Source organism: Ranitomeya variabilis, chromosome 3, assembly GCF_051348905.1.
Source record: "Ranitomeya variabilis isolate aRanVar5 chromosome 3, aRanVar5.hap1, whole genome shotgun sequence".
Taxonomy (NCBI): Eukaryota; Metazoa; Chordata; class Amphibia; order Anura; family Dendrobatidae; genus Ranitomeya; species Ranitomeya variabilis.
The window spans coordinates 711,570,684-711,588,020 of NC_135234.1; the positions used below are offsets into that span (position 1 = coordinate 711,570,684).

The window sequence follows — 17,337 nt, forward strand, 5'->3', positions numbered from 1 at the left end:
TTCAGGTTCAGTTTGCAGTGGGCTGGAGGCACGTACAGCACATATCGTTCTAACAGCATGAGGTCATACCAAATTTCCTGTGGACCTTCCTGTAATGTCCGGGGCCTACGGCTGAAACTAGGCACTGAGGAGTGTGCCTTAACACCTTCCATACAGAGGAACCACGAGGGAGAGAAATGTAACAGATCTCAGGAGTGCTGTGGGGCCGGATGGGAAATTCCTGGGGCTGACAGCAGGATAAAGTGTAGGGACAAACCGAGCTGAACGTAAGCAAAGGCTTGAAATGTACTGTGTTGATGAAACTAGAAGTGCAAATCTTATTTGCACTTTATAGAAAGACGAACATTTTTTTTTCTATAGATCTTTTGTTATTTAGCCAAACTGCATCATTCATGCATATTTATTGATGTTGACTTTTCATGTAAATGGCTGGTCATTTATATTTATTGCACTTCTTTACCAGCTGGACATCCATATATTGATTGGGTCTCCACCTATAACCCTTGGACTATTTCGGACATAGGTTATTTCAATATACTACAGCTTATTCTTGAGTGGTATATCTGGCTATATGGGATCCACCATCTCACAGGAGCACCCCAGGACTCTATATCTTCATGACTTCTAGGGACCTCCCCTTTTCCATCAGTCCCTATTTTTAGTCGTACTTCTCCCCTCAGTCCATATTATTATATTGCTGCATATTATTGATGTGTTTGTTGTATAGTAAACTTTTCATATTTCTATTGAACCTCTTTTGCTTTTGGGTCGCCCTATCTCTGCCGGATTAAACGTAGAATTCATCCAATAGGACTTTCTTAGTCATTATGTCAGAGTAGCAATTGATGGGGACTCCCTTCTTTCAGATTTATTATGATTTAGACAATATTTAGCTGCAGATTACCACTATACCACCAGGTTACTACACTATTCCGCAATTACAACATGTTCTTTCATAATAGTCAGGTTGTCATGTGGTAGAGGGACAATTAAGCCCACTAAATGCATCAGGAACCATCAGCGGCTACAACTTGTAACCTCCGTAGCTGCACTTCTGCTCTAAGGACGCTATTGTGCCTTCTCTCCTGTTATTGTTTTCTTGCTACACTGCTTGTGTCAGTATGCACTATCATTCTATTCATAAAGTGATCATATACTGTATGTGCACAATCACTCTATTCAGGCAAGGAGAACCATGTACACAGGGATCGATAGAGGTGTCAGTGGGTGGACCCCTAGTGATCATACATTTATCACCTATCTACAAACCAAACATTTAGTGGAGCGACCTTTTTAATTATTGAGATATATATATACAGTGAGGGAAATAAGTATTTGATCCCTCGCTGATTTGTAAGTTTGCCCACTGACAAAGACATGAACAGTCTATAATTTTAAGGGTAGATTAATTTTAACATTGAGAGATAGAATATCAAAAATAAAAGCCAGAAAATGACTTTGTATAAATTATAGCAACATATTTGCATTTTGCAGTGAGAAAAAAGTATTCGATCCCCTACTAACAATTAAGAGTTCTGGCTCCTACTGACCAGTTAGACGCTCCTAATCAACTCGTTACCTGCATTAAAGACAGCTGTCTTACATAGTCACCTTCATAAAAGACTCCTGTCCACAGACTCAATTAATCAGACTCTAACCTCTACAACATGGGCAAGACCAAAGAGCTTTATAAGGATGTCAGGGACAAGATCATAGACCTGCACAAAGCTGGAATGGGCTATAAAACCTTGAGTAAGACGCTGGGTGAGAAGGAAACAGCTGTTGGTGCAATAGTAAGAAAATTGAAGAAATACAAATGACTGTCAATCGACATTGATCTGGGGCACCAAATCTCACCTCGTGGGGTGTCCTTGATCATGAGGAAGGTGAGAGATCAGCCTAAAACTACACGGGGGAACTTGTTTGTGATCTCAGCTAGAACCACAGTCACCAAGAAAACCATTGGTAACACATTACGCCGTAAAGGTTTAAAATCCTGCAGTGCCCGCAAGGTCTCCCTTGCTCAAGAAGGCACATGTGCAGGCCCATCTGAAGTTTGCCAATGAACACCTGGATGATTCTGTGAGTGATTGGGAGAGGGTGCTGTATGCACATGAGACAAAAATTGAGGTCTTTAACTCAACTCGCTGTGTTTGGAGGAAGAGAAATGCTGTCTGTGACCCAAAGAACACCGTACCCACTGTCAAGCATGGAGGTGGAAACATTATGTTTTGGGGTGTTTCTCTGCTAAAAGCACAGAACTACTTCACCGCATCAATGGGAGAATGGATGGAGCCATGTACCGTATAATCCTGAGTGACAAGCTCCTTCCCTCTGCCAGGACATTAAAAATGGGTCATGGCTGGGTCTTCCAGCAAGACAATGACCCAAAACATACAGCCAAGGCAACAAAGGAGTGGCTCAAAAAGAAGCACATTAAGGTCATGGAGTGGCCTAGCCAGTCTCCAGACCTTAATCCCATAGAAAACTTATGGAGGGAATTGAAGCTCCGAGTTGCCATGCGACAGCCTCAAAATCTTAATCATTTAGAGATGATCTGCAAAGAGTAGTGGACCAATATTCCTCCTGACATGTGAGTAATCCTCATCATCAACTACAACAAACGTCTGACTGCTGTGCTTGTCATCATGGGTTGGTATTAAGTCTTGTTTGCTAGATGGATCAAATACTTATTTCTCACTGCAAAATGCAAATAAATGTACATAATTTATACAATGTGATTTTCTGGATTTTATTTTAGATATTCTATCTCAATGTTATAATTAACCTACCATTAAAATTATAGACTCATCATGTCTTTGTCAGTGGGCAAACTTACAAGATCAGCAAGGGATCAAATACTTATTTCCCCCACTGTACACACACATAATTTATGGATCCTGTATAACAGGACAGCACAAGCTTTTCGGGTCCCAGGGTTGCATTGTCATGTTGAATCCCTCCCAAGAGCCGCAGTAAAGTTTAGAGGGTTATTACCATCAGAAATCTTTCATGCATATCAAAATTATATGCAATAAATGCCTGATATATACGAGTCCAGAAAATGGAACTTGCACTTATGGGAATAATAGAGGTCCCATTTACCCACAGACAGCATTTAGGAGAGAGATAGATATGGTTCTACTCATTGTAAACTTAAAGGGGGTTTCCCACGAACAAAGTACATTTTAATTCATAGCTATTGGAATAAAAATTAATTCCATAATTGGATGACCATAATAAATCATTCTGATTATAAGTGTACTTGTCTACAGACCATAAATTCTATATGAAGACATTAGCTGCATTCACTGTGAACGATAAGAGTGATAAATACAGTCATAAAAATCTGTACAAGTTTCTCCAGCTTAAAAAAAAATCATTGACACATCAAATTCTTTTTACGGACAAGTGAAAAAAGTGTCCTATTTCTCCGAATTTCTGGACGGTTGGCAACCATGCATACATGGCCTCCTGTAAAACTCATATACATCTTTCTAGACGGCTCACGGGACTCCGTCCTTCTACATGTTATTGGGGACACAGATGACGGTGTGACAGTGTAACTGCAGGTAGAATGACACATCTGCCACACTGAGGAGGCCGCCCGTGGCACAGATGCTCATGGTTCTCTTTGTTTTGGTAGCACTCATTATGCTAAGTGTCATACTTAAATTGTCCGTGTACATTTTTTATTTGAAAACTTCAGTACAGATAAAGCTCAGGTCCCCGCAGCTGCTTTATTCCACTTGTCAGGCTCAAGTGATCACACTTTTACTGCAGAAATGAAGAAAAGCTTTTCAAGGACATGAGCGAGATTTATACCTAGACCTACATTTTATTTTTTAACAAAAAAAAATTGCAAGAAATATCCAAAGAAGAAAATATGAGTCAAATGTTATTTTTGTTTTACAATTTAATATAGTATTGCTTTATAATTTATAGCTTTATTATTCAGCAGTAAACTGTGGGAAAACAAGCCTTCAATTTCCCTATAGTGACACCACATTAGAAATGAAATTAGATTTCATTAAAAAATGTGGCACCATTTTGCTTTTAGCCACTTACCGACATAGGACATACCAGCTCCCTGACATCGTGAGCCCACATCTTTCCCAGAAGATGATGGCTGATTTAATCAGCCATCATGTGCCTTTAATAGCAGCGGGTGCAGTGGAGCTGACAGTGGCATGTAACAAATGCCAACAGGAGGGCAGAACATTCCATGCACCCCTGATGTGATCGCTGGGCGTCTATGGATTGTCATGACAGCTGGGGGCTGCTGAATACTTTCCTGTCTGCCACTGCAATCCTCCTGTGAAAGCCAGCCTGTACGCACTGCTATGTATAGAATAAGCGATCGGATGATAGCAACTTCAAGTCCCCTAAAGGGACTAATAAATACAGTAAAAAGGGAAAAAAGTTTTAAAAAATATGAAAAATATAGCAAAACACAAAAGTTCAAATTGACCCTATTTTGCCCCATTAAAAATAAAACAAAAAGGGCATATTTAATATCTTTGCATTCCTAAAAATCCCATCTATCAAAATCTAAAATAAATTAATCCAATCGGTAAACAGAGTAATGAGAAAAAAAATTAGAAACGCCAGAATTATGGGGTTTTTTTTTTTGGCATCTGCAACATTGCAATAAAATGCTATAACAGGTGATCAGAACATTTTATCTACTCCAAAATGGTATCAATAAAAACATCATCGTAGAGAGCGAAAAATAAGCCCTCATACTTCTCCATATCCCAAAAGTTAAAATTGTGACGGTTCTCGGAAAAAGGCAACAAAAGCAACGTTTTTTTTACACATTTTTTTTCACCACTTAAAAAAAAAACTATATATGTTTGGTATCTGCGTACTCGAACTGAGCAGGAAAATCTTATTGAAAGGTCAGTTTTACCATATCGTGAACATGATAAATAAAAAAAACAAACAAACAAAAAATTGTGGAATTTCACTTTTTTTGCTACTATTTTTTCCTGCTTTCCAGTGCATCATATGATTTCTGGGCATCCTCACCAAATAGATCGGAGGTCAATCATGAGCCCTACCACTCCATTCAATCTTAAAGGGACCACTGTAGATAGCCCGGAAATTGGCTGGTATTCGGCACTCCCATATGAATGTATAGAGTGGCAGGGCCCATGATCAACCTCCTGTCCATTCACATGGGGCTCTTTTTCTAGGGAACGGTGGCAGGCCCAGTGGTTGGACTCCAAGTGATTGGAACATTATTCCCAATCCCATGAACATGGGATAACTTCCAAACTTTAATGCCCCCTTTAATGACTATATTCACTAAACTGCTTACGGGGCCAGTTTTTGCTAGGGGAAGGTATGCCCACTCTGAAATCCCTGCTCTGGGCGCTGATATGGCTTTTTCTGCCTGTACTTTAGCTATTTTTCAGGTACCTTACCTGGTGAGTGCACCTTGGTCACTTGCTTTTTCGGTGATGAGATCGCTGGCTTTATACCTTCTTGATCTTTTTGGATCTCCTTCTTCAATCCTGGAAAACAATAAATTATTTAAAAACATTTGCAAATTATTGAATATAAAATGCTGAAAAAAATGTTTCTGAAAAGAGAATTTCTTTGTCAGTCCTCCCCGCACCACTTCAAAGTAGTAGAGATAAAAGGGGCAATTACAAGTTAGTAAAAAGTAGGGGCCAGGAGGAGGAGATCATGATTCAGATAGTGTTACTTATTCCAAATTGTCTCATCAGAGAGGAAGAGAACTAGAACTCTAGCGTCACCTATAGGAAATAGCGATCCTAAAAGCTACTCTCGACCCTTTAATGAGCCTGGTCATATGAGTTAGGATAAAAGCCAAACCAAGATCTCAATTTCCAGATGCAGTGTTTCAGGGTGTTGACACTCATCAGTGCAAAGTATGAGATCTGATTTGGCTAGGTGAGAGGCTTAAGACTGGGATCAAAGAGACTGACTTGTGGAGACTGACAGCCAGGCCTGGCATGTTAGCATGAGGAGACTTATACGCCATGCCTGCTTCTCTGGGAAATTAAATATGCAAATTGAATTTTTAGTGAAGAAGAGGACTTGAACTCTACTGCCACCGTTGGAGGTAGCAATCCTAACAGTTAATATCGACCCTATAATGAGCCTTGCCATATGACTTAGGATGTCTCTGAAGAGGAAATTTGCATATTTAATTTCCCAGAGGAGCATGCATAGCATATAAGTTTCCTCACTCTGAGATGCCAGGCCTTGCTTGTCACACTCCACAACTCCACAAAGAGAAACGCTTATCAAATCAGATCTCATACTATGCACTGATGAGGGGCAACAACCCGAAACACTGTGTCTGGAAATTGAGAATTTTTTTTTAACTTTTTTTCCTAAGTCCTATGGCAAGGCTCACTAACGGGTTGATATTGACTTTCAGGATTGCTACTTTCAATAGGTGGCACTGGAGTTCAAGTCCTCTCTTTCTCTGAAGATGCAATTGGCATATTTAATTTCTCAGATAGTGTTGCATGGCGTACAAGTCTCCTCATGCTAACATGCCACAGCTGGCTTGTCATTCTCCACAAGGAGAAACGTTACCCATTAGATCCCAGTCTTTAGCCTCTCCCTTAACCAAATCAGATCTCATACTTTGCACTGATGAGGGGCAATAACCCGAAACACCGTGTCTGGAAATTGAGATTTTGGTTTGGCTTTTTTTCCTAAGTCCTATGGCAAGGCTCATGAAAGGGTCGATATCGACTTTCAGGATTGCAACTTTCAATAGGTGGTGCTAGAGATCAAGTCCTCCTTTTCTCTGAAGAAGCAATTTGCATATTTAATTTCCCAGATAGTATTGCATGGTGTACAAGTCTCCTCACGCTGGCATGCCAAGCCTGGTTTGTCACTCTCCACATGGAGAAACATTACCCCTTAGATCTTATTCCAAATGCTAACACAGCTTTTAATCTTAAAATTCTTCAACTAATGATAAGGGGTAACGTTTCTCCTTATGGAGAGTGACATACCAGCTGGCTTGTCAAGGTAAGGAGGCTTATTCGCCGTGCAATGCTCCTCTGGGAAATTAAATATGCAAATTGCCTCTTCTGAGAAAAAGAGGACTTAAACTCTATAGCGCCACCTGTTGGAAGTAGCGATCCTACAAGTCACAATCAACCCTTTAACGAGTCGTGCAATATGACTTTGGATAAAACCAAATCAGTATCTCAATTCGCAGACACGGTGTTTCGGGCTGTTGGCCCTCATCAGTGCACTAAAGCTAAAATGCCACAAGCAGTGACTAACAGGACGGTTACACAATGATGGGAAATATTGGAATAATTTGTCTTAATTCTCTGATATTACATACTTATATCAGAACATCGCACTGTAACAATACAACCCTAATAAACGGCCAGGAATGTGCTGATAGGTGTCTCCTATTATTGTTCTTCCAGCTTTGGAATAAGAATCCCTCTGAACGCTGAATCATTAATCTGCCAAATATCCGGACAATGAAAATGGTAAAAAATAAATAATGTTTTCCTTTTATTTGCTTTTAAAAAAAATGATCCAGTGATGAGTTAGGCAATTTACTTATATACAGTAGTATGGTGCATCCTGATGCCCGAAGTTCATACCAATTTTCTCGGCTACCGAGCTGCATAGTGATCCACGGTTTGCTGCAGAGCAGCCAATACAGGTTTCTGTTCTGAGTTTTCGCTGTAGCATGGCAGTATAAATAAGAAGAGTCCTTTTACAGGATAAGTAAGAAGGGATTATAATGCCACCTGCCAGAGGGAGGAGGAGACTGATTTCTGTTAAAAGCCTTTGTCTCAATAAGCATAGATTAACGGCATCGCTGAGGGAGAAGCATGAAAGCAATTCTTATAAAAAGGCTAGTTTGCCATGTTAGGCTACTTTCACACTAGCGTCGGGCTTTCACACTAGCGTCGGGCTCGGCCCGTCGCGGTGCGTCGGGCCGAGGTTCCCGACGCTAGCGTTGTCTCCGCCGCACAACGGGGGCAGCGGATGCATTTTTCCAGCGCATCCGCTGCCCCATTGTGAGGTGCGGGGAAGTGCGGGGAGGTGGGGGTAGAGTTCCGGCCGCGTATGCGCGGTCGGAAAAAGCGGACCGTCGGGAGCAAAAAACGTTTCATGTAACGTTTTTTGCTCCCGACGGTCCGCCACAGCACGGCGCAACCGTCGCACGACTGTTGCGACGTGTGTCAATGCGTCGCAAATGCGTCGCTAATGTTAGTCAATGCAGAAAAAACGTTTCGGCAAAACGACGCATTGCGACGTATTGCAGTTAACGCTAGTGTGAAAGTAGCCTAAGAAGCACTGTTAAATGGTTAGTCCAGCTCTGCTCATTTCTTTATCATCACATCTACTGATAACTGCCTGGTCACATGCGTGATAGTCAGGCATTGTGCTCCTGTCCTATTCATTAAAGTAAAGTAAATAAAGTATAACCGGAAGCAGGTATCGGTAGATGTGACGTAATCGTCCTTGCTCCCAATGAAGAATTGAGCAGAGCTGAAATACCCTTTATCTACAGATATAACATCGGCAAACTCGTTAAAGCGAATGGGAAAGTCCAAGCTAAGTAAATAGAGGAAAGAATCGATGTAATACAATGTTAATGTAGCGTGGAACTCATCAAGTGTTTTGTGGACGTGGATCGCCCCCACGCAAGGGCAATGGGGTACTCGGCACCGGATCCTTCGGTTCGGGGGATGTCACGGTGGCCCGACCCGGTCCGTGGCCCTTTGAGGGACGTCCAATCAAGTAATAGAGTGTTTATGGTTTTGGGAAAGGTCTTTAAAGGGGAAGTTCGTGACGCCACCTGTGGTATTCGGTCAAGGTGACCGACGCTGCGGTGAGGGATCCACTGGGGTGATGTTATGGCAGCTAGATGGTTTACCTTCCCACAGGTGAAGTGTTTTCCCAGGGCTTCCCAGATGTGTAGATGGTGATGGTGGACGATGTAAGGCGCAGGGAATAACGAGGACACAAGGTTGCAGTCTCTATACCTTTTACTGAAGACTTGAGCATCCACAGTCCAGGGTACAGACCACAGGGTAGGCAGAGTCCGGCGGGTCCGAAGGCAAATCCAGAGTCTCCTTATCCAGGTGGAAATCAGTAACCTTCCTACTAGCGCCTGTGTGTTGTAGTCCCTCCCTGCTGAGCAACTCGGTAAGGTCCTCACAACTCTTGTAGATGTTCTAGATGTTATTTCTTCCTCTCTGTCCCCCAGATGGTATGGATAGGACAAACCCGTATGACTGATGGCCTGAGGCTTGTTTATAGGGACCCTAGAGATGCCCCGACCCCCACAATTTGCCACTGTGTCTTCTTAGGTGTTAAGGTCGGGCAGCCAACTTGGAATTGACTGTCCTGCCGGTCTCTGAAGTAATGCGTAGAGTCAATTACTCCCTCGGTGTTCCGGCCACCGGCTACACGCCTCAGAAGGAGGCAGCCTATTTCAGGGCAGAACTCCTCCCGGTGTTTTCTCCTTGTGCTGTGACTTCGTTTCGCACTCTCTACAAAACAATTCTCTTCGTGTCCTTTCTTAGGATGCTGCCGCACGTGGGGCAGGTGCAGCTCTGTAGCTGTCTGTCTCGCTAGGCCTCTGTCAGGATCCCATCCCTGACAGGGACCCTCTGTCTGCAGCTCCGATGTTCCTCCTTTCCCCCTGTCTGCCTGACAGGTGTTGCCTGGGCAAAGCCCAGCCAGCGTCTCTCTGACTTTCTATCAAGCCCACCAGTTTTACCCTTCTGTAAGGAGTGCCCTAATAGATAGGAGCAAGGCTCCCCCTGGTGGTCTGGAGTGTGAAGTGTAGTGTATGGTTTGTGATACCTGGTAGGAAGATCTCCTTTGTTACCTTCAGACGTAATATCACTCCCCCTGGTGGAAGAATGACATTACTGCAACGACCAGGACTCTGGGGCGCTGCAGACGCTACGTCTGAACCTTTATAAATCACCAAATCCCTTCCGATCACATCAATGCTCTTAGTATATTACAGACCATTCAGATTCTCCTTCAGTCACCATCAAAATGATAGTCTTGAGGAATGTAATGTAATCAATGTATCATCTTGCCGACTGTCTGAATTCCTTAATAAGGCACTTTATAAGTGCACTTCATTATTACGATCCTCTTCTCAAAGATTCATCACCTATTATAAAATCAAAAGACTCTTAAATATAACAAAATATATTCTCACTCCTCTATAATTATTATGCACCCCTGCAGCGGCAGCCACTAATATATTCTAACAGATCCATTTTTAACGATGGAAATGTAACACGTAGGCACAAACCTAAAGACTAGAAATGCTCTGCTTTACTCCTGCCGAGCTTTCAGTGAGGTTTACATTTCTATGGAGGAGTTTACGACACACTATATTATTATAGGGCTGAGACAATAATCAGGATACAATATGCTCCTCCTAGTGGAGGCTACGGACAAACCAAATGTTATTTAGGCTATCTCTATGCATCGGTTATGATACAATGGTGGTTATTGTCTTTAATATTTTAAAACTGCAGCAATATTATTATCTTTTATTTTCAGATTTAAAAACATTTTCCATTAGTATTGCCATATAGAAGCTTGTTTGTTACAGGATATCTTTAAAGGTGCTGTCCACTACTTTTATATTGCTAACCTATCCTTAGCATAAGTCAGTAATATATAATCCTAGAATGTTAGAGTTGGAAGGGACCTCCTGGGTCATCATGTCCAACCCCCTGTTCAATGCAGGATTCACTAAACCATCTCAGACAGATGTCTGTCCAGCCTCTGTTTGAAGACTTCCATTGAAGGAGAACTCACCACCTCTCGTGGCAGCCTGTTCCACTCATTGATCACCCTCACTGTCAAAATGTTTTTTTCTAATATCTAATCTGCATCTTCTCCCTTTCAGTTTCATTCCATTGCTTCTCGTGTTTCCTTGTGCAAATGAGAATAATGATGATCCCTCTACACTGTGACAGCCCTTCAGATATTTGTAGACAGCTATTAAGTCTCCTCTTAGTCTTGTTTTTGCAAGCTAAACATTCCCAGATCCTTTAACAGTTCCTTGTAGGACATACTATGCAGTTGTAGGGAGGAGAACCAAGTTGATGGTCTCTCCTGCGTATCTGGGCCGGAACCGTCGGGCTGTCACCAGTGTTGCAGGGGGACGAGATTACTGACCGGGGCAGCACAGGGCACCTGACTGATGGGGGCGGGTAAGACTTAAATAGCAGTTTGAGCGGGAAGATGGGACATTTGGTGGGGACCGAGCTTGTGAGTAGTGAGATGGTTAACTCCCTCTTTACAGACCCATGCCTGCTAGCTGTGCCTATATCCCCAGCTAGCCAGACTGCCGACACATACTACACTCAGCACAGAGAGACTTCCTTACCGGGTAGTGACCAGGATAATGTACAGACCTTCTCTCGGCTCACCACCGCGGAGGTACCGCTTAGTCCCATCCTTGCGGTGCCTGCTGAGGACTGGCACGTGCCTATGGCTGTGTCCGCTGGACTGTGTGCTCCTACTGCGGCCTTGCTCACTGTACTCTCTGCTTCGTCTTCTGTGCCGCCGACCATCACCTCTACCTCACCATGTGCACGGATCAGGAGATCGAGTGCCGAAGAACCCAGGGGATTCGTTGTCGCATGGAGAAAGTGCATAGCTCATCTGCGGGACCGGATCGGAGACATCTCGCTCCGCTTGAGGCGCCGCCGTGGGATCTTCTAGCCACCTTCCTCCAGTGCACAGAGACTGATAAGTTAACCTGTTATATTCTTGTGCATTTGACTTCCCCCGTATCCTCCAATCACATTCCTTACCCCCTGCTTGTACCATTACTGTTCTTATACATAAAGAACCTGTTAACCCTTGTTCTGCCTCCTGTGTGTCACTGCATCCTATGCACCTGCTAGCATCTTACACAGTCCGCTCACCATCCTAGCAGCTCTTCTCTGAACTTGCTCCAGTTTTTCAATGTCTATTTAGTGGCTGCTGCCAGATAATGCATCTTAGCTCCTATTCCCTTCAGTAGTAGCTGATTTACAGCATCTCACAGTGGCAGATAATCATGGAGCCTTGATGTTCCACTCCACACACATTGACCTAGACCATGATCCAATTATCTTCGGGAAAAGTCATCAATATGAAAGTAGTAGACAAACATTTAAGGGCACCACTTTAGGGTATATATGGTGCCTTTAATAATCTTTGTTGGGTCATAATGTAAAAGAGCAAACATATAAATGATCAGGTAACTTTACTTTTCATGTCTTCTCCACAATCTTCTACACCAATACTAAATGTTGTGTTTGCTCTAGTATGTACAGTGGGGGAAATAAGTATTTGATCCCTTGCTGATTTTGTAAGTTTACCCACTGACAAAGACATGAACAGTCTATAATTTTAAGTGTAGGTTAATTTTAACATTGAGAAATAGAATATCAAAAATAAAATCCAGAAAATCACATTGTATAAATTATATAAATGTATTTGCATTTTGCAGTGAGAAATATGTATTTGATCCCATACTAACCATTAAGAGTTCTGGCTCCTACAGACCAGTTTGACGCTCCTAATCAACTCGTTACCTGCATTAAAGACAGCTGTCTTACATAGTCATCTTTATTAAAGTCTCCTGTCCACAGACTGAATTAATCAGTCAGACTCTAACCTCTACAACATGGGCAAGACCAAAGAGCTTTCTAAGGATGTCAGGGACAAGATCATAGAACTGCACAAAGCTGGAATGGGCTACAAAACCATAAATAAGATGCTGGGTGAGATGGAAACAACTATCGGTGCAATAGTAAGAAAATGGAAGAAATACAAAATGTCTGTCAATCGACATCGATCTGGGGCACCATGCAAAATCTCACCTTGTGGAGTATCCTTGATCATGAGGAAGGTGAGAAATCAGCCTAAAACTACATGGGGGGAACTTGTTAATGATCTCAAGGCAGCTGGGACCACAGTCACCAAGAAAACCATTGGTAACACATTACGGCGTAAAGGTCTAAAATTCTGTAGTGCCCGCAAGGTCCCACTGCTCAAGAAGGGACATGCGCAGGCCCATCTGAAGTTTGCCAATGAACACCTGGATGATTCTGTGAGTGATTGGGAGAAGGTGCTGTGGTCAGATGAGACAAAAATTGAGCTCTATGGCATTAACTCAACTTGCCATGTTTGGAGGAAGAGAAATGCTGCCTATGACCCAAAGAACACCATCCCCACTGTCAAGCATGGAGGTGGAAACATTATGTTTTGTGTGTGTTTCTCTGCTGAGGGCACATGTCTACTTTACCGCATCAATGGGAGAATGGATGGAGCCATGTACCATAAAATCTTGAGTAACAACCTCCTTCCCTCTGGCAGGACATTAAAAATGGGTTGTGGCTGGGTCTTCCAGCAAGACAATCACCCAAAACATACAGCCAAGGCAACAAAGGAGTGGCTCAAAAAGAAGCACATTAAGGTCATGGAGTGGCCAGCCAGTCTCTAGACCTTAATCCCATAGAAAACTTATGGAGGGAGTTGAAGCTCCGAGTTGCCAAGTGACTGATTGATCTATATAACCAGCCGTTATGACTTCATTAGAAGGAGCAAAGAAAATAAAGCATGTATCATGTCAACAGACCATGGACTAAAATGCATTAGACACAGCTTGTTTCAACATACAGTGAATATAAAAAGTCTGCACATACTGTACCTGTTAAAAATGCCAAGTACAGGGTGGGCCATTTATATGGATACACCTAAATAAAATGGGAATGGTTGGTGATATCAACTTCCTGTTTGTGGCACATTAGTATATGGGAGGGGGAAAACTTTTCAAGATGGGCTGTGACCATGGTGGCCATTTTGAAGTTGGCCATTTTGGATCCAACTTTATTTTTTCCCACGACAACCATCATGATGATGTGTTGCCCTCTTTATGCACTGAAGATAACACGTTGCCTGAGTTTTTCCATCAAGATGGTGCGCCACCACATCATGGGTGTCAGGTCCAAGCATTCCTACATGAACAGTTTCCTGGAAAGTGGATTGGTAGTCGTGGGCCAGTTGAATGGCCACCAAAGTCTCCCAATCTGACCCCCTTAGACTTTTATCTTTGGACTCATCTGAAGGCAATTGTCTATGCTGTGAAGATACAAGATGTGCAGCATCTGAAACAACGGATACTGGTAGCCTGTGCTAGCATTTCTTCTGCGGTGTTGCTATCAGTGTGTCAAGAGTGGGAGAAGAGGGTTGCATTGACAATCCAACACAATGGGCAGCACTTTGAACACATTTTATAAGTGGTCATAAACTTGTAAATAACTAATGAAAGAATAAAGTTACGTTAAAATCAAGCACACCATTGTTTTTCTTGTGAAATTCTCAGTAAGTTTGATGTGTCACATGACCCTCTTCCCATTGGAAAAAAATAAAGTTGGATCCAAAATTGCTGACTTCAAAATGGCCGCCATGGTCACCACCCATCTTGAAAAGTTTTCCCCCTCCCATATACTAATGTGCCACAAACAGGAAATTGATATCACCAACATTTCCCATTTAGGTGTATCCATATAAATGGCCCACCCTGTAGAATAATTTCAGGACTTTTTCCACCTTTAATATCCCCCCTAGTGTGTGCAATCCCATGAACACAAATAGAAATCATTTTCATCAGGAAGAAAGAAATTATAAAACTAAAATGATGTGGTTGCATAAGTGTGAACACTGTTTTATAAGCGGGGATATGGCTGTGTTCTGAATTAGCCAATCACATTTAAACTCACATTAAGTTAGTCAGTGCACAGCTGCCATCAATTACAGTGATTCTGATTAACCCCATATAAAGTTTAGCTGCTCTAGTAGGATTTTCCTATTTTTTTGTTGCCTTTTACACCAAAAGCCATGGTCAACAGCTTACAACACAGCAAAGGAATCTTTTTGTTAAAAGTTATCAGTAAGGAAGAAGGTTACAAACAATTCCAAGGAATTAGATATACAATGGAACACTGTGAAGAAGTCATCAAGAAGTGGCTTAAATTTAGCACAAGAGTGACACTACCTAGAACTAAACGCAGCTACAGAATTTTCTGGCAAATGTTGGTTGCATACTGCTTGTGCTAACAATCTCCCATATTTTTCGGATATCTGGCAGGTGGTGGAGTAGGTTGGCAAGATGGAAGCTTTTTCTTACAAAGAAAAATATCCAAACCTATGTTTTGCCTAAACATCAAGTCTGTTAACCCCTTAGTGACAGATTCAATTTTTTTTTAAATATGACATGTGTCACTTTATGTAGTAACTCTGGAATACTTCAACATATCCCATTAATTTTGAAATTGTTTTTTTCTTGACACATTAGACTTTATGATAATGTTAAAGTTAGGTGACTATGTTTTGTCTTTATTTATAAAAATACAACAAATGACACATTTAAAAAAATTAGCAATTTTCAAACTTTGAATCCAGATTATCCCTTTAATCCAGATCACACAAAAACATTAATAAATAACATTTTCCTCATGTCAACTTTACATCAGCACCATTTGTAAAATGTTTTATTTTGTTCGCATTTTAGAAGGTTTAAGGTTTAAGAATACAAAACTTATTTTTTATAGGGACCTGTTCAGTTCTGAAGTGACTTTTGGAGTACTATATATTGGAAACCCCCAAAAGAGATACCATTTTAAAAACCGAACCCCTCAATATATTCAAAATTAGTTTCAAGTATTTCATTAACCCTTCAGGTGCTTTTCAGGAATTAATGCAAAATGGCATTACAGGAATGAAGAATTAAATTTTTACCATCTAAATTTTGATAACTCCTTAACAAGCTGCTATAGCCGGCAGACGCTAAGGCCTTTATTTGGCCATGAATTGCCCTGGCAAACATCAGGACCACATGACCAAGATTTCAGAGTGCCAATGAGGTTAAAGAGGGAGTCCCTGCATTCTGTTAACCATTTATATGCTGTAGTCTCTATTGACAGCAGCATTTAAGGAGTTAAAAGTTTATGATGGTACCAACACTGATTGTGGCTGATGCAACAAGTTCTCAGCTATAGTGTACAACTGGCAGCTGCAGGATTGTCACCCATCGGGAAATGCTAGTCTCTTATATTGCAGATCAGTAAAAAGACATATTGGTGGTCATGAAGGGGTTAAAAGCATGTGGAAAAAATGTTTAGACCAAGGATGAACTTTTTGAACATAATTCTAAAAGGCATGTTTGGCACAAAGCCAACTTTGCACATCACCAGAAGAACAACATACCCACAGTGAAGCATGGTGGGGGCAGCACTATGTTTTGGCGTTATTCTTTGACAGTTGGAACTGACACTTTATTTATGGTGAAGGGAATTATGAACACTCCCAAATATTAGTCAATTTTGTAATAAAACCTCTAGCCCTCTGTTAAAAAGATGAATATGAAGAGGAATTTCACCTCTCAGCCGGACAACGACCAAACTAAGAAAAGTATGACTTTTCCAGAAGAAAAAAGTGTTGGAATGTCCCAACCAGACCTAAATACAATTGAAAATCTGTGGGTGACCTGAAGAGGGCTCTGTTACAAATGTAAATGGTTCTTCAGCAAAGTATGTTTAATCATATTATTTTAGTTCTTTATTTTTCTGTTTTGACCCCAAAAGATTTCAGTTTATTTTTCAATTGAATTATATAGTTTATGTGAAACATAAAAGGTGGAAAAAGTTCTGCAATTATTCTTGATCTGACATTTTTCATGAATTCTCTGGCATTGTATTGGAAAAGAGTAGACGTACCAAAATTTTCAGACATTTTGGAAAAAATATCATTACACTACTCATTAGAGTCACGCTTTGCTAACGGTAACTTAAAAAAACACTCTAAGAAATGGGATAAATGGAAATCAATTTCCGCTATTGCCTAAACCTAAGATATATTTTGGTGTTCAAATTGATTCTTGACACTTAGAGTCAATGTCTGGCTGATAGACATTACTTGCCGATCTGGTCAACACATCATTTTGTATTTATTTATTTTTTTTATCCCAGTTTACTTCAATATACTGGTCATTAAGAACTACTAAATCATAATAGAATTGTAAGATAGATGCATTCCATATTTGCTTTAATTCCATATACAAATGCGATTGAATTATGTATCTTTGGAGTTTTCTAGTTTTTTATTGTCATCTTCCTGCCCTTTCCCTTCCCTCCCCCCCAGTTATACTTTCCCCTCCTCCCACTTTCTTGTTTCCTTCCCTTTTCCCCACATCCCTCCCCTGTTAAAATTGTAAAAACAATTAACAGTTAAAAACATGTCAAAAATTTGGTATTTTAACATGAGGGTGTAGACTATTTA

At 41.3% G+C, this 17,337-nt stretch overlaps 1 protein-coding gene across 2 annotated transcripts in view; it reads right to left on the bottom strand.

The window, feature by feature from the left end:
* Positions 1–17,337, bottom strand: part of MTUS2 (microtubule associated scaffold protein 2) — an 866,587-nt gene that overhangs the window by 197,049 nt on the left and 652,201 nt on the right. For both annotated transcript variants that reach the window (XM_077298284.1, XM_077298285.1), the window contains one exon: positions 5,430–5,519. In XM_077298284.1, coding sequence (XP_077154399.1) covers positions 5,430–5,519 — 90 coding nt within the window. The remainder of the gene's footprint in view (positions 1–5,429; positions 5,520–17,337) is intronic.